We start from the raw sequence: 27,943 nt of genomic DNA, 5'->3' as shown, positions 1-27,943 counted from the left end.
CGATACAAGCCCCTCTACAGTACATTACATTTACTCACATAGATATATAACTTTATTACTTCATATATTACATTACACACTATTTATCTGCAGTTCAATAAAAGGAAGCTTGTCAAAACAGTCTTGAAACACTTACACAAGATTCTGTAAACCATACAATTAAAGCTTTATGCTTTCTGAAAATGTGATGGTTATAGCTTTAAATCTCCACCTGGAACTTTTGGGGGATAAAATCACACGACATTTTTCAAATAAATTCAAATTAAATCTGCTTTGACACTAATTATGTATAATTGGGAAAATAGATTGAACTGTTGTGATAAAAGTAACAATCAAGCGGTCTACTGATCAAAATAAAATAAATTATTTCAGTCTTTGGTTGATTAAATTAGCAATGTGGCCGATACATTTTTTAAGCTGTTTAAAGTTGTTTATTTATGATATGCTACAACAACACAACACTTGACAACACCAATTACTCTGGGTAGAATTGTTGGTCCATCTAAAGAATGAATACTGTAAGAGGAGGTGACTTTTTCCCCCAAAAATGATTTGCTATTGGTTTTTAAATGATGAGTCTTCAGTGAGAAGGCTCAGGTATTGTTTTATCAGACATAGTTTTAGTTTATTCATTTGTAATTAATAGCATTTGCTGTAGCAACTTTTCTTCACGTACATTGTTTTGTAGGTGTCTACAGGAATCACATGTATTATAACAGTCTTCAATAAGAGCAAGTACATAAATAAAGATAATAAACAATATATTGACATGGACTGGGATTAAGTGAAAACAGTGGAAGGTATAACACGTCTGATCTAAAATAAATACATATAATTTGCGTATTGGTCAGATTCCGAATCAATGAATCAACATTAAACAAATGCGAAGATAACCGTAACAAACTATTTTAAATGTGCGTAACTCAACATTTTCATTTTAATACCATGAATGGCATTTTAAATATTTGTAATGTTCATCTTGCCTCAGACAAATATAATTCAAAATCCATTCAGGAAGAGTTTTGTATTTATGGAGGAAGCAGTCTGAACAGCCTGTTTGACTGAATCCCATTAACAAGAGTCGACTCAATGGTGGTGAGGTTTAATGCACAGCTTCACATATCCAATGTTTAAATTAAAGCACACTACAATGTGCATGGGTTTTCTGTCTGCACTTTTAAACTGCTCCCACCACCACCACCATTGTGATCAATTTCAATGGCAATTTCTTTATTCTTCTCAGTTCTTCAGACCATTTGCTGTGCTCGCATCCATCCACCCAATGTCCACTCTCTCATTATTTCACTCTCTTCATCTTTCTCTCCCCCTCTACTTTTCAGACCACCAACCAGTGTTTCAGCTGTGGGAAAAATGTAATAGGCCCATGAAATAAACAGTATAATTTATTTCGGAAATGGTTATATACCTGAAAGAAAGTTGTCAGGTATTAAACTTTTCGGAATATGTTTTACTTTGCAAATCCATCAAAAGCCTTTACAGAGAACAGTTTCGAATGGTATGTAAAGAACGCACAACTAATAAATGTGTGCAAAAGTTTAGACAACGGTAGGCAACTAAACGTTAGCCTCTTCCCAAAGTCGTTCATTACACCCACTTATTACATGGCTTAGTTGAATAATCGATACATATTGGTTCATTTCGAACATTGTAGGACTGCTCTTTTTCGCTAGCAGACCACTGCTAAGGATAACAGACTATTGGTAATGAGGACGCTCTGATCAGGGGCTTAAGTGAAGTTTCAGTCAGCAGGAAAACATTAGTTTCCCTCCGTCTGACAACATCGGGGAATACTTTTTAATCTTTCTTTTTAATTAAACACATTAGAGTCACCAAGCAATTCTTCTGTGCATAACGCTTTTTCACATTTATTTTCAAACATTTGTATGAAAAATACAGACCGCGAAATAGGCAAATATGAATATATATCATGCAGACATGTGAGGATCCACTCAGCAATAATAATAAACAATTTTGAAGATTTAAAAATAAAAAATAAGAAATTAAATCAGCACTTACTGTGAACTGCCGAACTTCCCCGTTGTCTACCAAGTGATGCTCTGTCTCTGGGGTGATGGCATAAGCCAGTCTCTGTTTCAGGAGATAAAGGATTATTCAAAAAAATACTAAAATAAAATATTTTAAAGGGAATACTTTTTAATGAAAGAATAACAATAATACTATTAGAATAGCGCATTTCCTCTAGTTATGACCCAAAAGCTTAGACTTACATTGCAGAACTTTCCAGGCACTATGCAGAGTTTGTAGATGGCGTAGAGAGGCACCATGGACATTGAGGAAATGGCAAGACACCACCCCACCATGTTCGCCCATGGAGGAAATGTGTAGGTACCGTAACTTGGAGGGTTGAATGTGGCAAAGCTAATCACCACCATAAACTAAGGAAGAAAATCATTTTAACACAGAAGACCTGAGGAACCATTAGCTCCAAAGATTCACTGTTCATTTAAAGTCTTCTCAAAAACAACCAATTCAAGTGGTTCGATATAAAAGAGATGTTTCTGTTACAAGGCATGGGTAGTATAGTTTTGTTTGAACTGTGAATCACTTTGTGAGAACATTGAAATACATTGCAAGAATACTAGCATAACCTGAAACATATGGACCTGACTGATACATATATTGGTAAGGTAATAATTCACGGTCCCAATATTTTCATCCTATCTCTTTTCAACTTGTCTTCTGGTTTGGCGAAAATTGCAACAAGTGAACCTACATTTATATTGTTCTAAGTTCATTCTTAATCAATTATTTCCTTATAAAACTAGTATGTGCATAGACTTACCAGGAGGAAGCAGGGGCTGACAAACTTCCAGCACAGTCTCCAGTACAGGCCTGGTCGATGGCCAATCATCTCCTCAATGTCATCACTGAATCTGTCCACTCCTGAAACACATACAAATGATGGATATTACTTCCAAGAAATGGTTGATTGCAGCCTTGGATAAAACTGAATAATGGATATTAATAATATAATCATGGTAGTAAGTGCTTTTGTATACTGTATGTTCCCTATGCATTTTTTAATCAAGACCATCATGACAAGATTAATGACACCATAGGATAAACACATATAATTCACAATTTAAGCATTTGCCGTGTCTAAATTCATCCTCCAGAGTCAGTTGTGAAAAGCTAATGCACCACTTTTTGCCTCTCCTAAACCTGACTGTATATTTATCTTATTGTCTTACTGCGGGGGATTATATCCAGACTGACGAGCAGGTATTGAGCAAAGTTAAATGTACGCATGTAGTGGAAAGCAAACTGAAAGACCACAGTGGCAACGGGTCAAGGGTTGCTGTCAAAAGTTATAAGGATGGAGGTAAAGGCCCACTGAAGCCTTAGGCTTGATTTATCTGGTATGCCAAGGTCGGGACCCACCAGAGGAGGGCAATATGCTGACGCCACCGCCTGGGGCCTGGTTAATATTTAGACCTTTAAGGGTCCTTCTACTCTATGGGATAAGAAACTCAAATGGGAAGTTCAGGTTCATTTGTCCCCTAGCCTTTCGTTTTTTTCTAGTAATATGTTTTGTTTTGGAGTTTCAAAATGTGAGTTAGTTTCCACACTATGAAAGGGTTTTCTTGTTTTCAGATGTTGTTGTAGGTGAACATATATGCAAACCTAACTACTGATGAAGCAGTTGGTCTTTACCTATGTTGTATCTTGTGATCAACAATTGTATGTCCACAACGTAAGACTAGATTTAACTGGTTTACTTTGGTAACATGCTTCCGGGACTTCCTCGTGGGAACGTATACAACAGGCTCTTTTAATACCAAGAGTGAGTTTGCCCCCTGCTGGACAAATGCAATAACATGTAATAATAACACAAGGTAAGATACCTCATTTCCCCCCTTTAAGCTAACAATACTTCCCGAAGGTGGGGGTATAACATACTCCCGTTACACAACATTTCGAGGTACTGACATACATCATTTCACTTTCAAAGATTAACATTCTAAACATTTCCTTAAAGTGAGAACAGAGAATTATGCTGCTCTATTAATTGAACATCTCTTGATCTATTTAACAAAGTCTTTCAGGTATACAGGTGGCTGTCTCTCGTGCTCTGATCGTCTCACCACGGGTGTAGCAGGCAAGTCCGGCGGGACCGGAGTACACAGAATCACTGGCTCACTTGCAGGAGGTCCTTCTTGCTCGATTGTCACTGGAACCACAGTGTCTCTGTTGGAGTCCAGCACTGGCTCTAAGGACACGGTGTCTGTCAATCTGGCTCTTACTTGATCCACATGCCGCTTCACGACTTGACCACTTCCAATGATCACTGTATATGACACTGGACCTGATGAGCTGTCGATGACCGCAGGGATCCATTTAGGTCCATAAGAGTAGTTTCTGATGAAAACTTTATCCCCAGGTGAGAAACTTCTCAGTTTCCTGTTTGTGTCATGGGACTGTTTCTGTTTTAGTTGTTTTTGCTGCACTCTTGTTTTCACATCTGGCAGGAGCAGGTCAAGTGCAGATCTGAGTCTCCTTGACATCATCAACTCTGCAGGCGACAGGCCTGTGGTCGCGTGAGGTGTGATGCGGTAACTGAACAGAAACCTTGACAGTCTAGTTTGCAATGTTTCACCTTTCATCTTTTTCATCCCCCCTTTGAAGGTTTGGACCGCCCTCTCTGCCAGCCCATTAGAAGACGGGTGAAACGGTGCTGACCTCACATGGCGGATGCCATTTTGTTTCATGAAAGTCTCAAATTCAGCACTTGTAAAACAGGTTCCGTTGTCTGACACCAACATTTTTGGCAGTCCAAAAACACTGAAACTCTGACGTAGCTTTTCAATGGTCACCTGTGATGTAGCTGACTTCACTGGATAATATCCATCCATTTTGAGTGAGCATCCACTATCAGTAGAAACATCTCTCCCAGGAAAGGACCTGCATAGTCCACATGAATTCTCGTCCAGGGAGACTCCGGCCACTCCCAGGGATGTAATGGTGCTGATGGTGGTGACTTGTGGTGCTTTTGGCACTCCTCACAAGACTGCACTTCCTTTTCTACATCCTGGTCCATCCCCGGCCACCATACATAAGATCTAGCCAGACCTTTCATCTTTGACATGCCGGAATGTGTTTGGTGCAGTACTTTCAATATCTTTTCCCTGCCTTTGTTTGGTACGATGACTCGCAGCCATCCATTACACTCAGTTCCTCTCTCCTCTTATGATACGGCTTGAGAGGAGCCTCAGTCACTGGAGGCCATCCCGACAGGACATAACCATGAACTTGAGACAATATTACATCCTTAGCTGTCCAGTGTTTTATTTTGGCTGTGTCCACGAGTGTGTCATCCAGAAGATCAATCATGAGCACTTGTTCTGCGGTCTCACTCTCTCGCACATCTTCCGACAGCGGCAGTCTGCTTAATGCGTCCGCATTAGCGTTGTTCTTTCCTGGTTTGTACACAATGTGATACTCATAGGCACTCAGGTGCACCGCCCATCTCTGAACTCTAGGGGAACCCATCTGTGGAATGGGTTTATTTTCGTTGAAGAGAGAGATCAGTGGCTTGTGATCTGTATAGATGGTGAAAGTTCGACCATACAAGTACTTGTGGAATTTCTTGATTCCAAATATAACTGCTAAGCCTTCTTTGTCTAGCTGTGAGTAATTCTTTTCAGCAGGCGCTAGGGTACGCGACATGAACCCCAAAGGACGTTCAGTTCCATCGTCCATTACGTGTGATAAAACAGCGCCCACCCCGTAAGGTGACGCATCACATGACATAATTAACTCTCGGTCAGCAGAGTAATGCACCAACACTTCTGCTGAGTTTAACAGGGCCTTTGATTTTTTAAAAGCCTCTTCCTGTTTCTTTTGCCATGTCCATCGCACATCTTGTCGCAGGAGCTCATGCAGTGGTGCCAATAGTGTAGCTAAGTTTGGCAGAAATTTGTTATAGTAATTTAGCAAACCTAAGTACGACTTGAGTTCAGTAACATTTGTGGGGTTGGGAGCCTCCATGATGGCTTTGACTTTCTTTTCCACAGGATGAAGTCCCTGTGCGTCCACTCGATGTCCCAGATATTCCACTTCCTCTTCCAGGAAAGTGCACTTGCTCCTTCTCAGGCGCAATCCTGCCTCCTCCAGCTTTGCCAACACTGTTTCGAGGTTCTGCAGATGGTCTTCCTCATCCACACCGCTCACCAGGATGTCATCTAAATACACTGCCACGAAAGGAATGCCTCGCAGGAGACCTTCCATTGTCCTCTGAAATATAGCTGGGGCTGATGCTACTCCAAAAGGCAGTCTGTTGTATGTGAATAAGCCTCTGTGCGTATTCACTGTTAAGTATTTATTTGATTCATCATCCATGAGTATTTGCTGGTATGCATGACTCATGTCCAACTTTGTGAACTGTTTTCCTCCTGTCAGTGCTGCAAACAGATCTTCCATTCGGGGTATGGGGTATTGTTCAAGTGAGGAAACTGTATTTACAGTGAGCTTGTAGTCTCCACATAGCCTTACTGTCCCAACAGGCTTCAGTATTGGAACCACTGGTGCTGCCCATTCTGCATGTTTAACAGGTGAGATTACTCCTTCTTTCAACAATCTGTCTATTTCTTCATCTACTTTGGTGCGCATGGCATACGGGACAGACCTTGGACGGAAGAAACGAGGGACTGAATCAGCCTTTACATGGATGGTAGCTTTCATACCTTTCAGTGTGCCAAGCTCCTTTTTTCATGTTTGCTCAGTACTTGCTGCAGCGATTTTTCCTGTCTTCAGGTGTTTCAGGACTCGGGATTTGTGTCTGAGTTTGATTTCTTTCCAACTCAGATGTATTTCCTCCAGCCAGCTTCTTCCCAGCAGGCTGGGGCCGTCCCCTTTAACCACAATGAGGGGCAGGTACCGCCTTTGATGTTTGTATTTCACTCTAACAATGGCAGCTCCGACCACATTAACAGGGTCACCTGTATAAGACTCGATGTGGATTTTGGTTGGTCTCAAAAATGGACTTTTTGTGTCTTTCCATAGTCTTTGGAATGTCTGTTCTTTGGGTCTGCATTTTTGTTGCTGTTTCCATTCTGTGTAGATCTACTACGACAAGCTCTGGCAATGTGTCCTATTTTACCACATGCATGACATTTCTCTTGTTTAAGCTTACAGTCTGCTGCTTTATGCTTGGTCCCCTTGCATCTGTAACACTCTTTGGTAGGTTCTCTGTGTGCATAAGCCTCCTGTGGCTTTTTATCCATTTTGAAGCATTTAGCTGTGGCCCCTTGGTTTTGTATCTCCTGTGCATTTTTATTTGCAGTCTCTGACACCACAGCAATTGACAATGCTTTTTCAAATGTTAAATCCGCTTCTGATAAGAGTCGTCTCTGAATCCGATCTTCATTTATTCCACAGACGATCCTGTCTCTCAACCTCTGCTGCAAAGTGTTACCATAGTTGCAATCCTGCGCTAATCGACGCAGCTCAGCCACGTATTCCATTACTGACTCATTGGGCTCACGGTTGCGGGAGTCAAACTTGTACCTTTGCACAATTTCACTAGGCTTTGGGTCAAAGTGATTTTTTAGCAGCTCCACAAGTTGTGTGTAAGTCTTATCCTTGGGCTTATCCGGACTGAGGAGGTTTTTCATAAGGCTGTATGTTGATGATCCCACAACACTTATTAATATGGCTCTTTGTCTGTCTCCATTATCAATTTCATTAGCCTCAAAAAACTGTTCCAATACCTCACAGTATTCTTCCCACTTCTGATGTTTTGCATCAAAAGGTGCCAGCGTGCCAATCATTGCCATTGTGTGTCAATGAATCCTCTCCTTCACCCGCAGACATTGCTAATAATTTGAGCTAGCTGCCGCTAACGACCCAAAACGGTTTTCATGCACTTTCATGCATTGAACGGCACTAACCAAGAGAGAACCTTTCATTTCAGAGCAGATCCAATCAGGCAAGCTACACACAATAGTTTCACTTTTCACTTGTTTTTTGTTGTTGGGATAAGGCATTTAGCCATGGCAAAAGTCTGTGCTCTATGAGTGTCCTTACAATTTGAACATAAAACAGGGAAGAGCAAAGTGCCTAAGTAAGCAAAACAACCCAAATGGTTAAAGGTTAAATCAGAAGATGTCACTAATCAGCACACAAGTGGGTATAATTCTGAAGCCCTAAGATGTAGTATACAAAGGTTTACTCCTCAGAACTAATGAAGCTCAGCGCAAGTTCAGACAGGAAGACCTAACACTCCGTATTGCTCGTCATGGCAATACTCGCTCCCTCCACTGGATGACAGGGAGCGCCACTCCTTAGCCAACATATCACTTCCCTCCATTCACAAGCCTAATTATCGCACCTGTTAAACCCTCTATATATGCTCTCCCCTTTTCTAACAGCTGTCTTCCAGGCATCAACGCGCAAGCAGCAGCAGGGCTTTATCCCAGCTCCAGGCATTATTCATCAGCTCCGCAGTCTTGCGGATTAAGCTATAGACGGCGTTCCCCAGTTCGGCTAGCGGGTCCAGCCGGCCACCCCGCAAACCCGGACGCGGGAGGAAAAGACAAGGAAATCGGGCTCCACGGAAGTTCCTCCGGGCTTAATGGAAATGGGCTTCTTCACGCAAACAATTGACGCACGCCTTCAGTCTCTCGAGAGGGCATCACTGGCTCAAATGCGGCGCTTCCGGCTTCACGCGGAACGGTCCTCATCGCAGGCGAAGCTTTACCCATTCTGGCTTCAACCACAACCCCTCCTGCAGGCAGGCAGGCAGGCAGGCAGGCAGGGGTTAAGCTACATCCCATTGAAGTTACTTCCTCCTGCGCCTCACCTCTAAAACAGGCGTCAGGGTAGCGCTGGCAAAAGGCAGTTGCAACAAATTCACGAGATGTTTCGTTATATTGTTATGACATTAGGGTCATGCAGAGCGAGATCGCTACCCCTTTAAGAGAGGGGCGTGACGCGTGCATGTGTGCGTGGGTATGGTAGAGCGAGCGAGCTGGATACATGTTTTCTAAAAGTAAACAAGGCAGCAGAAAAAGGAAGGTCTGTGATCTTGCGAATCTATCTCGCGAAACAGAAGAGCTAAATAAATGCAACGACCTCCCAAGAAGAGCTCGCCTCTCTCCAGTCTTTCCGATAAAATGGGTTATTGAACCCGAAGCGTGTTGCTTCTGCTGGGAGACGACAGAGAGTCAATCCCCCCCCGTTTCCACGACTACGGTCTGGCAGCCGACAGGAAATTCAACACTATACATTTCTACTTTAGTTAAGGTGAGTTCCAGGCAGTGTTGGGTGTAACGTGTTACAGTATGGAGTTTCAGTAATGTATTACTTGCGTACGAAGAACATAATGCATTACTAATGCAGTTCGGGTAATTACTACCCATTACAATGCTCAGTAACTAACGCAGTTTCAAGCTTCAACACAATATTACCTGAAATGAATGGTGTTTCGTAGGGCTTCTTCTCCTCAATGACAAGTCGCTGCACATTATCCTGGTTATGACACGACCAGATACTTAATAAATTAGGAATTCACTCCCAATATTAATGTAATGATTATTGACTAAATTATCGTATTTTTCTCTTTTTTCTTCCCCCAAAAAAAAAAAATAAATAAAAATAATAATAATGTTGTTAATGTTGATTAACAAAATAATTTGTTAATCAAAATTGATTACCAAAAGTTGCCAACTTATTCAGTCGTCGATTCATTGGTGATGTCATCACGTGTGTTTTACGCGCCGTTAAGCTCCAACGTATTGGTCTTTTATCGGTACCGGAGACATCTATAATAGGCTATATGTCATGTATATTGCTAAAAAACGAAAATCGCAACGATTCCCCGTTCTGCCCTTATAAATCCATGATCAAATTCTGCATCTTAGACCTTTCATTAATCCTCTCTCACCACTATTTCTTATTTCAGGGGATATTCCCTTAACTCAACGCCAGTTCAATCATTACTTAAAGCAAGTTCTCATTAGATCCGGCTTATCACCCCAATTATTCTCGGGGCATTCGTTCAGGATAGGCGCAGCTACCTCCGCTGCTAATCAAGGCGTCTCATCCTCATCCCTGCAACAACTCGGACGATGGTCCTCCTCTGCCGTCACATCCTACATCCGCCCGGACATCAGTGCCGTGCTGGCTATCCAAAGGTCCCTCAAACACTAAAAGATGGTAAATATACCTATAACTCTTGTGGTAACACGTCAGCATGTATACGTGTCTACGGTTCCGTATCTGTCAGGCTATGACTCCGGATCTGCGTATGCTAATCCTGCAAGTGCAGGTTGCGGACGTGGGTCCACGTCACGTTTAACCCTGCGGGTGCAGGTTGCGGACTTGGGTCCGCGCTTAGGTTTAACCCTGCGGGCGCAGGTTGCGGACACAGGTCCGCGCTTAGGTTTAACCCTGCGGGCGCAGGTTGCGGACACAGGTCCGCGCTTAGGTTTAACCCTGCGGGTGCAGGTTGCGGACACAGGTCCGCGCTTAGGTTTAACCCTGCGGGTGCAGGTTGCGGACACAGGTCCGCGCTTAGGTTTAACCCTGCGGGCGCAGGTTGCGTACACAGGTCCGCGCTTAGGTTTAACCCTGCGGGCGCAGGTTGCGGACACAGGTCCGCGCTTAGGTTTAACCCTGCGGGTGCAGGTTGCGGACACAGGTCGGCGCTTAGGTTTAACCCTGCGGGCGCAGGTTGCGGACACAGGTCCTCACTTAGGTTTAACCCTGCGGGTGCAGGTTGCGGACACAGGTCGGCGCTTAGGTTTAACCCTGCGGGCGCAGGTTGCGGACACAGGTCCGCGCTTAGGTTTAACCCTGCGGGTGCAGGTTGCGGACACAGGTCGGCGCTTAGGTTTAACCCTGCGGGCGCAGGTTGCGGACACAGGTCGGTGCTTAGGTTTAACCCTGCGGGTGCAGGTTGCGGACACAGGTCGGCGCTTAGGTTTAACCCTGCGGGCGCAGGTTGCGGACACAGGTCCGCACTTAGGTTTAACCCTGCGGGTGCAGGTTGCGGACACAGGTCGGCGCTTAGGTTTAACCCTGCGGGCGCAGGTTGCGGACACAGGTCCGCGCTTAGGTTTAACCCTGCGGGCGCAGGTTGCGGACACAGGTTCGCGCTTAGGTTTAACCCTGCGGGCGCAGGTTGCGAACACAGGTCCGCGCTTAGGTTTAACCCTGCGGGCGCAGGTTGCGGACACAGGTTCGCGCTTAGGTTTAACCCTGCGGGGGCAGGTTGCGGCAGTGGGTCTGCGTCATGTTAACCCTGCAGTGCAGGTTGCGGCCAGTGGGCCCGCGCATGTCTAACCCCGCAGCCCGGAAGCGATTCCGGCGCTCATCATGTCCCCATGTTAATCTCTCTTTTCATCCATAGATCTCCGCAGCCAGCCGCAAGGTAAGGATTGCTCACAGCTCCGTACTTCATACTTCACTTCTTTTGGGGGTTCATCAGAGCGGTTCTTTCCCTCCTGAATGATCATCCTGCAAACCCGGGGCCTAATCGCCAAAACATCATTACAGTTACTTATCGTAATACGTCAATCACTATTCCCGCATATCATGTGTCCCGGTAATAAACATGTACTCATACATCACGTCTCTCCTGATTGAAATGTAGCTCAGCGTAAGTTCAATCAGGAAGACAACATCATCGGGTGTCACACGTTATCTCAATAAGTGATCAGGGGCATTACGCCCCGGCTAGCCAATCATCGCACCTGCTAACCCCTTTAAATCTGCTCTCCCCTTCCTCCCACCATCCTCACTCAGATGATGGAAGACAATCTTAATCACTCAATCAGTTTATCAGCATCTATGACTCATCCTGGCGCACTTAACTGCTATTAAGCTATACTATATCGTGGGTCATGTCTCAGCATTTAACTAAGTGTACGTCTTTTCTGCGTGCATTCTGCACTTCATTCATATTCTCGGGTTTGCTCACTTGGCTCGCATCAATCCAGGCTATGATATTCATGCATTACTGTACTCCAGCTAACAGCTCGTGCTTACTTATTTACATCTCCCTCTTCGCCCGGACATCGGCTCGTGCTGCAATCTAAGAGCTCTTCAGTTTACCGATGGTAAATAATGCATAACTGGTTGTGGCGTCTTAATAGCATATCAGGGCTTTCGTTCAGATAGGCGCAGCCACCTCTGCTGCAATCAGGCATTTCTCCCTCATCCCTGCAACTCGGGCGGTGGTCCTCCTCCGCCTTCACATCCCACATTCGCCGGACATCAGCACGTGCTGGCTATCCAAGGTCTCTCAAACACTAAAAAAATGGTAATTATGCTTATACTGGTGGTGGTGGTTTCATAGCACGTCAGCATACGTGTCACTGTGTTCATGTTTAACCCTGCACGTCAGGTTGTGACCTCCGGGTCCGTGTTCATGTTTAACCCTGCACGTCAGGTCGTGACCTCCGGGTCTGTGTTCATGTTTAACCCTGCACGTCAGGTTGTGACCTCCGGGTCTGTGTTCATGTTTAACCCTGCACGTCAGGTCGTGACCTCCGGGTTCGTGTTCATGTTTAACCCTGCACGTCAGGTTGTGACCTCCGGGTCTGTGTTCATGTTTAACCCTGCACGTCAGGTTGTGACCTCCGGGTCTGTGTTCATGTTTAATATTATTGCCCGTACGGCCGGGATGCCCCGTACGGCCAGGAAGGACGCCTGGGAGGCATCAGTACGTCTAAATTCCCACATGTGCATCCCACAAGGTAAGATGTCTTCACGTTCAGTACTTCATACTTCACTTATTTTGGGGGTTCGTCGGAAACGGTTCTTTCCCTTCCCGAATGATGTCCTACAAAACCTGGGCCTAATCGCCAAAACACATTTCATTCACTTGTTATAAACTGTCATCATTATGTTTCATTTATATAATGTGACCGATAATAAACATGTATTCCATACATCACGTCTCTCCTGATTGAAATGAAGCTCAGCGCAAGTTCAGACAGGAAGACCTAACACTCCGTATTGCTCGTCATGGCAATACTCGCTCCCTCCACTGGATGACAGGGAGCGCCACTCCTTAGCCAACATATCACTTCCCTCCATTCACAAGCCTAATTATCGCACCTGTTAAACCCTCTATATATGCTCTCCCCTTTTCTATCAGCTGTCTTCCAGGCGTCAACGCGCAACCCTCCTCCACCCCTTCGCCTCCTGCTTCCAACTCAGGGCCAAGCTCAACCTTCTCCCTTCCAACCGGACCTAACCACTTATCACCACCACCAGGTCTAGACCCAGGGGGGTTCGTCGGAAACGGTTCTTTCCCTTCCCGAATGATGTCCTACAAAACCTGGGCCTAATCGCCAAAACACATTTCATTCACTTGTTATAAACTGTCATCATTATGTTTCATTTATATAATGTGACCGATAATAAACATGTATTCCATACATCACGTCTCTCCTGATTGAACAATATTTCTTCCATGTTGTGCTCATGAGGCACAAGTAGTGCTGCGTACCGGTACGCCGAACCGGTACTGGACTTGTAAAAAGTTTCGGTTCAAGTCCGGTTAAAACCGGAACGTCGGGAACCGGTACTTGGACTCGCAAAAAAACTAGCACTTACGTATATTCTGGTGTCTGTGGTTATTTAAACATTCCCTGATAAACGTGCTAATCCCAGTGTGCTCAGTGTACAACATCACATGTCATTTCACCTTCGATTCACAGTTTGAAAACGTAACATTTCGCCACATGCTAATGCTAACCGGAAGTGAATAATTTTCAGAATAAAAGTATTAAGTTAATAGTGTGAACTTTCGGTGTTTTCAGAATAAAACTGATTTAAATTAGTGTTTTTAATTCAAAATTACGCCATATCAACATTGATTTTAATTTCTAACAGTGTGTATGTACATCACTATGTATGTAGTATGTACTGTATAATGTACACATGTAGAGTTGTAGAAAATACATGGTGTACAGACAGTACAGTACAGTACACTCTGACTGTACAGTCACTACAGTGTATACTGTATAGTAGGTGTGTAACAGTGTAATGCGTATAGTCTACTCTACACTCTACCTTTCAGCAAAGCTTTAGGGATGTAGGCTCAGTCAGCTCAGGGACTGTTTGGTTACTTTAGTTTGGTAAATGAAATAAATGTTTGAACTTTGTAGTAGTTCACTGCTGTCATAAGTCATTTGTAGACTAAGTGGCAAAAAGTGTTTTTTTTACATTCAGGTCAGGTTCAGGTTCAGGTCCGGACTTATAAGTCCGGACCTGAACCTGAACCTCTGGACTTGAGTCCGGACCTGAACCTGAATGTGAGTCCAGGTACGCAGCACTAGGCACAAGTGCTTGAAAGGTATGTGAATAATCACACTGGAGACATGTCATGAACTCCAGAAAAATCTCTTATCACAAGAAGAGATAAACAGTGATTTATATATATATAGATAGATACACTGAACAAAAATATAAATGCAACACTTTTGTTTTTGCTCCCATTTTTCATGAGCTGAACTCAAAGATCTAAAACATTTTCTATATACACAAAATAACCATTTCTCTCAAATATTGTTCACAAATCTGAAAAAATCTGTGATAGTGAGCACTTCTCCTTTGTCGAGATAATCCATCCCACCTCACAGGTGTGGCATATCAAGATGCTGATTAGACAGCATGAATATTGCACAGGTGTGCCTTAGGCTGGCCACAATAAAAGGCCACTCTAAAATGTTCAGTTTTATCACACAGCACAATGCCACAGATGTCGCAAGTTTTGAGGGAGCGTGCAATTGGCATGCTGACAGCAGGAATGTCCACCAGAGCTGTTGCCCGTGAATTGAATGTTCATTTCTCTACCATAAGCCGTCTCCAAAGGCGTTTCAGAGAATTTGGCAGTACATCCAACCAGCCTCACAACCGCAGACCACGTGTAACCACACCAGCCCAGGACCTCCACATCCAGCATGTTCACCTCCAAGATCGTCTGAGACCAGCCACTCGGACAGCTGCTGCAACAATCGGTTTGCATAACCAAAGAATTTCTGCACAAACTGTCGCAGGGAAGCTCATCTGCATGCTCGTCGTCCTCATCGGGGTCTCGACCTGACTCCGGTTCATCGTCGTAACCGACTTGAGTGGGCAAATGCTCACATTCGATGGCGTCTGGCACGTTGGAGAGGTGTTCTCTTCACGGATGAATCCCGGTTTTCACTGTTCAGGGCAGATGGCAGACAGCGTGTGTGGCGTCGTGTGGGTGAGCGGTTTTCTGATGTCAATGTTGTGAATCGAGTGGCCCATGGCGGTGGTGGGATTATGGTATGGGCAGGCGTATGTTATGGATGACGAACACAGGTGCATTTTATTGATGGCATTGTGAATGCACAGAGATACCGTGACGAGATCCTGAGGCCCATTGTTGTGCCATTCATCCACGACCATCACCTCATGTTGCAGCATGATAATGCACGGCCCCATGTTGCAAGGATCTGTACACAATTCCTGGAGGCTGAAAACATCCCAGTTCTTGCATGGCCAGCATACTCACCGGACATGTCACCCATTGAGCATGTTTGGGATGCTCTGGATCGGCGTATACGACAGCGTGTTCCAGTTCCTGCCAATATCCAGCAACTTCGCACAGCCATTGAAGAGGAGTGGACCAACATTCCACAGGCCACAATCAACAACCTGATCAACTCTATGCGAAGGAGATGTTTTGCACTGCATGAGGCAAATGGTGGTCACACCAGATACTGACTGGTTTTCGGACCCCCCCCAATAAAGCAAAACTGCACGTTTCAGAGAGGCCTTTTATTGTGGCCAGCCTAAGGCACACCTGTGCAATAATCATGCTGTCTAATCAGCATCTTGATATGCCACACCTGTGAGGTGGGATGGATTATCTCGGCAAAGGAGAAGTGCTCACTCTCACAGATTTTTTCAGATTTGTGAACAATATTTGAGAGAAATGGTTATTTTGTGTATATAGAAAATGATTTAGATCTTTGAGTTCATCTCATGAAAAATGGGAGCAAAAACAAAAGTGTTGCATTTATATTTTTGTTCAGTGTAGATTGTGTGTGTGTTGTAGAGTGACACATTTGAAAATAAATTGTTGAGTTGATGGCAAATGTGTATAAAAGCAAGTGTCAATATAATGTAGACATCTGGAGAGAAATTTACTTTGAGGTCACCCCCACTTGCTACCACAACAATCTACAACCTAGTAATTAGACAGCTGATTCCTGTCCATGACAAATGGGAATTGCCTGTTCCGCAGCTGCAATTTTCCTTATGTGAAGGCTCACTTCTGCTCAGTGAACATGGAGGTAACACTGGCAGTGTTCAAAACGCAGGCCATGTAACCTCTCTGAGCTCTTACGATTGCAAAATAACAGTATATCAGTGTACTCTGACACATGCACTAAGATTGAAGAGGCCAAAACCATTAATAGGAACAGACTTTCTGGCTGCAGTGTCCGTATGTCTAATAGAACTATATTGCATTGTGGCACAGCACACGCACACCAAGAGACCTCTCATCAAACCTTTAATATAGTATCAGCTTTGCTGGCCATGGAAATAATGAATCAATGGGTCCTTCTCCTTTTCTCCTGTCCATCTATCTCACCGTAAAACCATGCGATGCCAATAGCTTCAATAAGCACTCCAAAGAGAATCGATGTTCCTGCTGCAAAGTGGTCCAGCAGAGTGAACACATACATCCCACCCTGGAGAGAAAGGAACAAACAATTAAATTATACAAGTTTGATCATATTGTTAAAGTAAGAACAAACAGGAAATAAAACTAAATTCATAAAATTCACTTTAATGAATTTTAAGATATTTTGATTAGTAAACACAGATTTTTTAAATGATAAAATCTATGTATTAACTCGCCCGGTAAAATGCTTACATTTGTAACACAGAAGAGGGATATGAGGAATGTGGAAACAACAATGAAGAGGGTGAACAGCTCTCTGTGCTTGTGGAGGCATTTAAACTCATCCATCAGCCCCGTGATCACCGACTCCATACCACCCATCTACAACAGAAAACACACAAGTTAGAACAAAACAAAATCAGCTAAATTGAGCTGCTAATGCTCGGAAAGTGTGCTGGGATTTCACTCACTATCATCATCAACTTTACAGAAGCACAAATAGGAAAAATGCACTTCCCATCTAGCTGAATTACCAAGTGTTGGTGTGTGTGTGTGTGTGTGTGTGTGTGTGTGTGTGTGTGTGTGTGTGTGTGTGTGTGTGTGTGTGTGTGTGTGTGTGTGTGTGTGTGTGTGTGTGTGTGTGTGTGTGTGTGTGTGTGTGTGTGTGTGTGTGTGTGTGTGTGTGTGTGTGTGTGTGTGTGTGTGTGTGTGTGTGTGTGTGTGTGTGTGTGTGTGTGTACTCACTGCACTGTCGATGCCCAGTGATAACAGCATGATGAAGAAGATGACCGCCCACACTGATGATCCAGGTAGTGTTGCAATGGCTTCTGGGTAAATTACAAAAACCAAACCCGCACCTGGGAAACGACACATTCAAGTAAGAAATGTAGCAAACAGTACAAAACACATGCAGACAAAAGAAAAGATGTACTGCCTCCACACGATATTATTTAATACACTTCACTTCAAAACAAACACGGCCAAATAATACCATACCGTCTCTGGCAACTTTGTCCAGGGCTACATTGTGCTTTTGGGACAGGTACCCAAGGAAGGAGAAGACCACAAATCCGGAGAAGAAACTGGTTAGAGAGTTGATGGAACTGGTGATGATGGCGTCTCTGTAAAAAATTAAATTAAAAGAAAAACAGTCTATAATAAGAATATAGAAAAATTAACCATATATCAATCAGTCATCATTCAGTATGCATTGAAAATGAACACAAGTCACCAGTCAGTCAATGATTTAGTCAGGAGTGTGCTAAGGCCAGAAATTCAAGCTTGCTGTATTGATTTAATGGATTGGTCAGGTAGTAAATATTTGCCTATTACTGCATGAGACAGATTGGCAAGTTGCCTACCTACCCTTTTCTAGGAGTTGCACTTCCTTCAATTTGCAAACATTTACATTATACATTAGTTATTTGTAAGGACTTGGTGTGTGAAAGTTAAATAAGGAGACAAAGTGTACACATGTGCAGTAACCTAGTCTTAAAGAAAAAAAGATAATTCTCATTTATTTTCAGAATGAGACATATTTGGCATTTTGTCTTCATTTACTTTCAGTGATTTGGAGTTATGTTCATGGTGGAATCCTGAAGGTGGATAGTGTCATATGTCAGTTATCAGACACATAAATAAACACAATACAAAAGATAAAAGCCTCCTGTGGGATGCTGATCATTTTCAAAGAGTGCGACAGTTTTGATTGGTGTTACGGCTGCCTGTTGCACAGCATGGTGTCAAAGACATAGCGGGTTTCAAGGAGCTTCAAAGGTTATTGTAATTCACCTGCTTATGTTGCGTGTGTGTTTGTGTGTAATTCCCTGTCCTCTCTCCGTTTCTCTGAATCCCCTCGCCTTGTGTGTCTTTACCTGTAACAGTTGTTGCTGAATTTGTTGTAGCTGGAAAAGGCAATTAGCACACCAAACCCCACTCCCAGAGAAAAACAGATCTGTGTCGCTGCGTCGATCCAGACCTGGGGAGCGACAGAACAAGCACACTTGTGTGAAGCGGCAAACAAAAGGCACAGGAGAGGAAAAAAGCCATTATTAAGGATAATTGCAGGAAACTCATTCAACGGCCGTAGATGAAAGACGCTAGTGAATACAGGGGTAATTTTGCAAATTACTGCTCCATGAATCTATCTAATCTAATTCTCCAATTGCTGCCATGCATCTCTCTGTCTCCTTTCTTGCTTTCTCTCTCATTCTCCATAACCGAGTCCTTCAGTCCTGCATGCTTACTTGTTGAGCTCTTTAGTGCTGTGATAACGGCTTTCACAGATAAGGAACATATTAGAAATAGTTTACACAAATAGTGTTCTCACTTTATTTTTAAGCCTAAAAGGAAAAGCCTCTCTTTTGGTAGCCCACTTATCCCTGCAAACTAACCTTTGATTTATTTGATGTTTTAACTCAATACTTAGAAATTCCGTTTGCAGGAATAGTTCCCTACTCAGGCATTTTTCATTGAAGCACGTTGATCAAAATGAAAGATTAAATATCTTCTCCTCATTTCTCTGCTACTATCTTAATTTGTTTTTGGTTCTGTGTGAACTGTTGCAGTTTGCCTTATATAATATATTTTCTTTAGAGCATGTACAAGTGAAACACAGCACAATCAACATTGGAAACAACATCAATATTGCCTTCAACACTCTTTAGCAGTAACAGTTTGTTGGAAAGCCCTTGACATGGATTGTTATCTTCATACAATAAATATAGTTTGCAGTCATAACAAAATTGTTTAAGTGTTAATGCAGAAGTTAATTCATTACGTAACAACTTGGGGTGGATAATGTCAATGATAATCTTTTATAATGGCTTATAATTATGTGCATTTTCAGGTTTCTGAAGACATTTTTGGTGAAATATTGAAGTAATAAAATAAAATCATATTGAAGTAATAAAATAAAATCTCTACACCCTTCCTTTTCTTCCTCTTGCTCTACCCCCTTCCTGTTGAAACTCACCTGGGCATCACACAGTTTCAAGAAGTCCACGGAGAGGTAGGCCTTAATGCCATCGATGGCTCCAGGCAGAGTGACTCCGCGGATCAGCAGCACAGTCAAGACCACATAGGGCATCGTGGCTGTGATCCACACAACCTGAAAGGGTCGTACGAGGTACACACACACAGATACACACACATTTGAACAGCAGATTTGCACAGAGATATAAGGACACACAAACACATAGTCAGATTCAAACATGTGCATGCATTCAATATGGAAAACAAGCCTTTTCTGTTGATATTTTCTAATTTGTTCTAGCGTAAAGTGAGTCACTGAGAGGAATCAGCGTAGTTTTGTGTTTTTCACATAAAAAAAAAATTGGAAAGTGTTTCATTACCCACCTTTCCAGAAGTTTTGACGCCCTTCCAGAGACTGAAGTAGAGCAGAACAATCACTACACCTAGACAGGAAGTCAACTGCCAGCGTGGACGGCCCAGATTATCAATACCATTACTGTCCTGGATGTGGAGCACCCCTCGTCTGAGGAAGGAGAATATGTTGGTAAGAACCACTCTCCAGTCAAAACTCTGCCGGCTTTTGTTTAAGAAATCATTGAAATATTATATAATTTCAATTCACAACCTTTAACCAATTCTTGTTCTAAGACCTACTGCGCTGGTAGAAGCCCTTGCCTGGAGGATACATGGCCTTTATCGGTCGTTATCAGCAGGATAGATTTGAGCTGGTATGGCTCTGTTGAGCATTATTATTCACAACATGAATTGAGCTATACATTTGGATGTGAATCTGGTAAATCTGATATTCTGCATTTAATTGGCTCAACAATCAATGCCTGGCATTGTTGAAAGAGAGATCTAAAGCCTAAAGCAGAAAGATGCCAGGTGTTCACACATCTGTTGCTACTAAATTTGTCATTGTCATTAAGTTATGATCATAATAGCCTGCCAAGGCAAGACAACTTCACCTGCATTTAAAGCTAACATATGTCAAAGTATACTTTCAAACTGCATTCTGTAAAGTTGGCTTACACGAGTCACCTGAAGGACGAAACATCTTTGATTCAAATTATTTCAGAGACTGCCTTACAGACAAAAAACGAAAAAGATCAGCCGATGCTCGACCAATGTGGTCAAATTGTCTGCAGGTGTTTCTATGTATATAGCGCACAGCAATTTCAACTAGCATGGATCAAATATCTCAACTGTCACAACAGAACAACCCCCAACTCTTTGGAAAAGGAGACACCTGGTCAGCTTCACAGTGTGGGAGGCTGCATAAGCTAAATGCAGCCAAACTCTGCATCCGTTTTCAGGAAATCATACCCATAGAAAATTATGCTTTTCTTTAAGTACTTATAAGAAGATTTGCCAACAACTATTATAGCAATTATTAATACCCATGTTATTTAATTTCCTTAAATTATAACGTGCTATAGGAAACAAACATTAAGTAAATCCAACTTACTCAAAGTATTCCTGAGCAGGGGTAGACTTGTAAATGTCGCTGACTGAGCTATTGTCAGCCCAGTCAGAGCAGTTTGGACTGTTCCAACTGTTGTTGCAGTGGACCCACGGCAGCTCGCTGGTGAACGAGGAGAAGAGATAGAAGAGCGCCCAGGAGATGATGACATTATAGTAGAAACCAACGTACAGGGAAATGAGGATCACCGTGAAGCCTACACCTGTTAGAGAAAGAAATTAAAAGGCATATGTATTAAAAAGAGCTACAAAGAGGTGAGGATTTGTTATGCTAACTGCCCACATAAGAACATGATATTTTAAAAGGGGCACCTCACTGTAATCGCTTACATCCCACATGCACATCACTGCGTCAGTCCTTAAAGAGTGGTTTTTGGCTTATAACCCCTCACAAAAAAAGCAACCGCCAGTTTACTTCCAACCAGTGATCTTTTTAGCATGTCACTCTGCATTTCTCTCCAGCTGCTTTTAATAGTATTACACGTATACCTGGTTATTGTTGTCTAACTTTATATAAATGTATGTGTGTGGTGGCATTCTAGTCACTTTGCATTCTGAGCGCTACTGCTTGTTACAACTTTATTCTCTTCGCCGCACTCGCCATCAACTATTATTGCTCAGATTAATCTCGCCCCAGCCTCCAATGTAAGCCTGACGTATTGGCTTCTTGGTTCTTGACCAGCAGTTTTTTGGTGCCAGATGCAAACCGGTTTTAGGGGCTGAGAGCCGGCCCTGCTGCGGAACTGGCCCTGGAACCAGTTTGATGGGAAAGGGGTACTTGAGACCCTTTGTGGTTGACACACATTGGTAGATAGGGGTTATTCTTCTGATGCATTGGATTTCTTTAGGGATTGCAGTACTGATGGTTGTTGAATTGTTTTCTAGGGAATGCTTGCTGGAGTTTGTCTTGCTGAAGGAGCCCTGTTCCAAAAGTGCTGATTCTGTATCTGTAGATTTAAACACACATGAGCTGCTGCTGGCCACGCCCCCTATGGAAGTGTTTGGTTAAAAAAACACAATGGTGCTCTAGGAGGAGATTCAGGTGATAAGGTGGGCGGGCGTTACCTTGGTTGGTTAGTGGCTAATGGTTGTCCAACCCAAAAGACAGTTGTGACTTCACAATGTGGCCAAATCTGATCAGCTCATTTTCTTTTTTAAATATTTGGATCAGGAAAAAAAGAGAGAGATTCTTTATTCCTGAAACTTTCAGAATCTATTCACATACTGGGGCAACATGTTTATTTATAAAATACATGAAAAAGTGGATTTAGCATAATGGGTGACCTTTAAGCATAATTTCAGGCATTCAACAGTGACTTTATCTGAGAAAGATTTCAGCACTGAATTGCATACCAGAAAGCATAGTCTCACGTTCAGTATGAGCCTACAAAACATGCCTGCGGTCGTGAAGAAAGACCCTCAACTAAAGGTTTCCTCTTCAAGCCACAATTATCAACATCTACCCTTCAATACATCTGAAACAATGTCCACTCTTCTAAAGAAGGATTTAATTGTTAATCTTTGCTAACAGCCATGACCACAAGTGTGCCTTATCGATTCCTTTTGTAATGTGGATGTGATATTTGTCAAGGCAGCGATGCCTCTTATTAGCGCCACATGTGCCATCTCTCCGTCTGCCTTTCATGCTAATTTTCTTCAAATGCATTGATCCTGACAGGAAACCAGCTTGTTGATCAGAGTAATGACTGTCAATATGGGCATGTGTGTGTGTGTGTGTGTGTGTGTGTGTGTGTGTGTGTGTGTGTGTGTGTGTGTGTGTGTGTGTGTGTGTGTGTGTGTGTGTGTGTGTGTGTGTGTGTGTGTGTGTGTGTGTGTGTGTGTGTGTGTGTGTGTGTGTGTGTGTGTGTGTGTGTGTGTGTGTGTGTGTGTGTGTGTGTGTGTGTGTGTGTGTGTGTGTGTGTGTGCGCGTGTGTGCGTGCGTGTATCTTTATAATTACTGTTATCCCCTGCTGAGAGACAGTGAAAGAGTGAAGCGTGTGATTAGAACGTCAACCTACAGTGTGGTCTGCGGCAGAAGGCACATGCTCACACGCTCAGAAACACACTACAGGGGCACACACAGTACATGTTAAGTACTTTTTTAGCTAATTCCTAGTCATTAATATATATTTAAAAATGGTAAACTTTGTATATATTTTATAAAATGATTTCCTTTTCTCTCAAGTCAGGAATCATTTAAGTACAGTAGGTCTTTGGTCACTGCTAGGTCACACCAGACACATAGTAACAGTTGTGGCGCCCCTTTATCTTCAGGTGGCACTTCTGTTTAGTGAAGATTGTTTTACTACAGGCACATGTGTTTTTGAAAAGCTCAAGAATCCGGTTAATATGCAGGTTGAGTTTTGGCAGAACTGTTGTTGGTATACAGCGTGTACACTTCTCTGTGTACTATTCGCAATGTCATTTCTGCAGCTGAATACTTTGAATAAAGCTTCAGTTTGTCAGACATCAGATTGCTCTCCAGCTTCCTTGTCTTCCAGTCAATGCTCCAGAAAAGACATCCCATCAGAGTAGACACTGTTTGACAGCATCAGCATCGTCCTGTGCAGCAACAGATGGTCAGCTGGTTTTAATGGTATTTGACGTCGTAATGCTGTTGCATCTTTGGGGTGATTGTAAGGTGTAAAATGTTGATTAAGGTCAAACTCTGCAAACAGTACAGAGAGAGAGAATATAAAGTTGAACCAAGAAAGCATTTTCTTTTTACCAATGACTTTGCTTAGAAACGTGACATTTCTTCTCCATTAGATGGCATTGCTCCTGAACGGCTCTTTTGCTTATTGATGTGTTGCCAAGTACTCCTGAGAGTCTTATTTGACAGAAGGATTTGGACAATCAGGGTAAGAGCCCAATTTTCATTTGCTTTCCATCTGAGTGCCAGCACAACCTGATGTTCTGGGGATGATAAACAATGCCTGTCGCCCCACTCAAGGAGAGACAAGCAGACAAAAGAGACTGGCATGTGGACAGACAGGCATGTGGGCAGACAAGCAGACAGAAAACACATGTAGATCTTAAAGGTCTATTATCAAACAGACAGGCATGCGCAAACCACGACAGGCGGATTCGAAATACATGTGAAAGCATTCCTGGGACATAATTTGCATCATCTGAGTACGTATCATTCATACCTTTAAATATGGGACAGATCTTCCAGACGCCTGCTGCCCCCTCTCTGTTATACTGTCCCAGAGCCAGCTCCATGTAGAAGAGAGGCATGCCAGCTATTAACATGAAGAACATGTATGGCACCAGGAACGCACCTGCACACACAGAGACAGGTCAACAACGTAATGTCTAAAAAGGACATTTCAAAATGCTATATTACAGGATAAAATAAACAATTTCCAAGTTTCATGTTAAACCTTTGTAATTTGATAGAACTATCTTTAATATATAAAATACCAACGATGATTAGATTACATCAGTGATTCTCAAATGGGGGTACACGGACCCCTAGGGGTACGTTGGAGTACTGCAGGGGGTACGTGAGATAAACAAAATAAAATGGTTCGCGGAAAATATTCCTAGAACCACCAAGGGAGTCCTCATATAAACCTATAAACATGACAAATTTGTGTATTGCATTTTATAGTTTTTCATAATATATCATTTGGTTCACTGGTTTGTTAAACTATTACTTCAATTGAAAAACTCCTTGGAATAATCGGTTTCAATTTTTTTTCGTAGTGTTCTTTTTTTCATGCATACAGATGAAAATATCCTTAGTTTGTTGTAATTCATGCATGAAGGAGTTAATAAATCACACACTGATGGAACATCACTATATTGTAATTATTTATATAGGCTTTTTCTATCAAAAATGTTCGGGGTCGGTCAGGGGGTACTTGGCTGAGAAAAATTTTCAAAGGGGGTACATTACTGGAAAAAGTTTGAGAAGCACTGGATTACATAATACCGTTACTGTCACAGAGTAGGGATTATGGTGATTATCAACTATATTAAAACAAATATAAAGTTTATGTTTGGCGCACCTTGGTAATGGAGTTATAACGCCAGAATGTCCCTGGTTTGATTCTAACCGGGATGCTTTGTCATTCCCCCTTCAATCTTCTTATCGTCAGATTTCAATAAACATAAACCGCTTCAAATGATAATAAAAAAGGGGTAATTTCCTCAGATTAAACTGTTAAATGTTGCCAGATTACAGGTATGACAACATGCTGGATTTGAGGGACATATGGTGAGCCTTGCCTATGGCCACAGCATCATTTAAAGCTCATAATTAGAGCTCTATGTTAAACAGCTATAATTAGTGCTCGTGATTGTTAGAGCTAATCTATTCTGAGCAGCTGTGGTGGTTTTCCCCCTATTTTGATCTCTGAAAAAGGGTGGAAAAACAGATCTCAAACAGAACAGACAAGCACATAATCTTTGCTTGCACATGGATTTGAAAGTAGGATCAAATATACAGCATGCGTGATTAAATTCCACCTTCATTTCACCTTCTTCTATTCTGTTTTCTGTACTCCCTGTCTTTTCTAATAATACAAACACCATCAACGCTTCAATTTCCTCCTTCGCTACTCTCACAGGAGATGAAGACATTCACTCTCACATTAAACATTCTTAACTCCTTTCCTTACTTCCTTTATCCACCCTCTCTAGGCCAACATGAGCCTTCTCCCCCCAGCCCCCTCCCCCCAGCCTTTTCATCCATCTCACCTCCTCCATTCTTATAGCAGAGGTAGGGGAATCTCCAGACATTGGCGAGGTCCACGGCAAATCCGATCACAGACAGGAGGAAGTCGATCTTCTTCCCCCAGGTCTCCCTCTCCTCCCCACTGGGGTTGGTCTGAGGAGGAGTCGGAGCCACTAAGGTGGAAGAGGTGAACTGAACCCCATTTTGCTCCTTCACCAGAATCAGCTCCACCTGAAGAGTCATGGAGTTAATAATCATCAGATGAAGACATACTAATTTAATGTCACTTAGTTAAGTCTCACCCTCACTTTATTACGCTCTCACTTCGCCCACATGACAGACAGTAATCACTTTCACATGGTCAATTCTTTATGCACCAGCATATTTTGTCTTCTCAACATTAATTCCATTTTGGCTCAAGAAAATGTATCTCCTTTGAGTTTTTATCCCAACACTGTTTTTAGGAATGTAAGAGAGGAATGCACTTAATTAAGAAGCTTGCCCCCATACTGTGTTTCAATTAGGTTTTCTGAATCAGACTGAATTGCATGCCATTAATCCACTAATATATGCGTGAGGTCCGTACAAACCTCTTTGTGGCCCATGGTGTTTGAGGCGGGCTTTTCTGGGGCCACAACCGAAGACATCAGGCCGACAGTGCTGGTGGTCACTGAGGAGGAAGGAAGGTAGCTGTGGCTGAAGAAACAGAAAAAGGTGGAACTTTAATATTCCCTATATAAATTAATATATCAGATATACAATAAGTGAGACATTCAGCATACAAAACATTTAAACATGTGATTGTTCTTCCAAAATGTAAAAATGTTAAATAGTCATTCATTTTATGATTTCAAGTCGTTACATAAAATTCAGAAAGATCAAGAGGAGAGTGGAGAAAGAACCGAGAGTGGAATCCCCCAAAGGGGAGCAGGAGGGGAAGGGGAGCGTCTCCAGCAGGACATTACAGCAGGCTCAGTTTATTTCACACTTGTTGATCGCCATTTTGATCACAGTTTCGCACAATTGGCCCAGTGTCCACTAACCCCATCTAACCACGACATGGTGTACACCAGATCCTGTCCAGATTTCCTTTCAGTACTTTTCACTAAAAGGATCTTTAGGAGAAAAAGGACCAGTTGAAGGCCCCGTTTATATTTTAAATATTAGAAAGTGATGTAAAAAAAAAAATACTTCAAATGTCTACAATATAAAAAGTGCCTTTTTTTGCTTTTTCATTTGAAAAAAAGTAGACTTGTGCTCAAAATGTGGTCAATTACATAGTTCATTGTCTACAAAACAGCAGACTCTCAAAACTGATAACAGATAACATCAAAAGTTATAGAAAAATATAAGATATTTAAAGATAACAATAATATTATGGTTAAAAAAAACGATTTTCAAGGATGCAAAAAAAGACCTACCTTTGAAATTTGACAGGTAAACACTCCTCCGTACGTCAGTTTGGACAGTTTAATTCCAGACGTGCTGATGTTCCTCTGTGCGCTGCAAACTGATGCTGACCACATTTAAGTGGACCGCCCTTGATGAGTTAGACTTGGACCAAGATTAAGGCAAAATGTTTTGAAGAAATAAAGAGAGTAAGAGAGTCACAGTAAGACAAGAGATGAGGATAAAGCCCTCCCACCCTCTGTGGATCCAGTGACAGACACACAGAATCCAGAGTACCCTGTGGTCTGGTATGGAGATCTGTCTGCGATACCACTCTTGTATGAGAATCAATCAAACACCCCCCCCCATGACCGTCACTCTCCTCCCTCCCTCCTTCGTCTGTTCCTCCTCCTCTCTCTCCAATCATTGCATTTCTTTTTACCTGATTTAGGTATTTTGCTGGATTACTTTTCTTTGTATGAATCTATGGAGGGAAAAATAAAAGCAAGAATTAAAATACATTAATTCACAAGATAAAGACATTCTTTGGATTTTTTTTTTTTATGTTCTGTCTTTCACTACTGTCGAAACAGACCGAGATGCTATTAGGGTAAATTGTGATTAATGTTATCACATCATGGATCTTTCTTAGCCAGAGGATTTCACTGCTGTGAAAGAAGCTTAAAGTTAGGTTGCAAGTGTTTATCTTTTCTTCATTGTGGATTCTTAATAACAAAAACATGTTCACAGCATGATATAAT

General features: G+C 42.5%; 1 protein-coding gene across 1 annotated transcript; it reads right to left on the bottom strand.

Moving 5' to 3' along the window:
• Window positions 1–1,005: 1,005 nt before the first annotated feature.
• On the bottom strand, window positions 1,006–27,302 carry slc6a3 (solute carrier family 6 member 3). Its single transcript, XM_034102743.2, has 16 exons — window positions 27,215–27,302; window positions 26,384–26,489; window positions 25,817–26,024; window positions 24,262–24,393; window positions 21,096–21,312; window positions 20,012–20,150; window positions 19,629–19,763; window positions 18,529–18,632; window positions 17,651–17,775; window positions 17,399–17,511; window positions 16,907–17,035; window positions 16,622–16,721; window positions 2,825–2,925; window positions 2,250–2,417; window positions 2,038–2,109; window positions 1,006–1,360 (listed from the first exon to the last, which is right to left on the bottom strand). Exons 2-16 carry the CDS (start codon window positions 26,438–26,440, stop codon window positions 1,337–1,339), a joined length of 1,824 nt encoding a protein of 607 aa, XP_033958634.1. The 5' UTR covers window positions 26,441–26,489; window positions 27,215–27,302; the 3' UTR covers window positions 1,006–1,336.
• Window positions 27,303–27,943: the final 641 nt, after the last annotated feature.

The sequence above is a fragment of the Pseudochaenichthys georgianus genome, chromosome 16 (assembly GCF_902827115.2).
Source record: "Pseudochaenichthys georgianus chromosome 16, fPseGeo1.2, whole genome shotgun sequence".
In the NCBI taxonomy this organism is placed as follows: domain Eukaryota; kingdom Metazoa; phylum Chordata; class Actinopteri; order Perciformes; family Channichthyidae; genus Pseudochaenichthys; species Pseudochaenichthys georgianus.
This window is presented reverse-complemented; position numbering and strand designations above follow the sequence as displayed.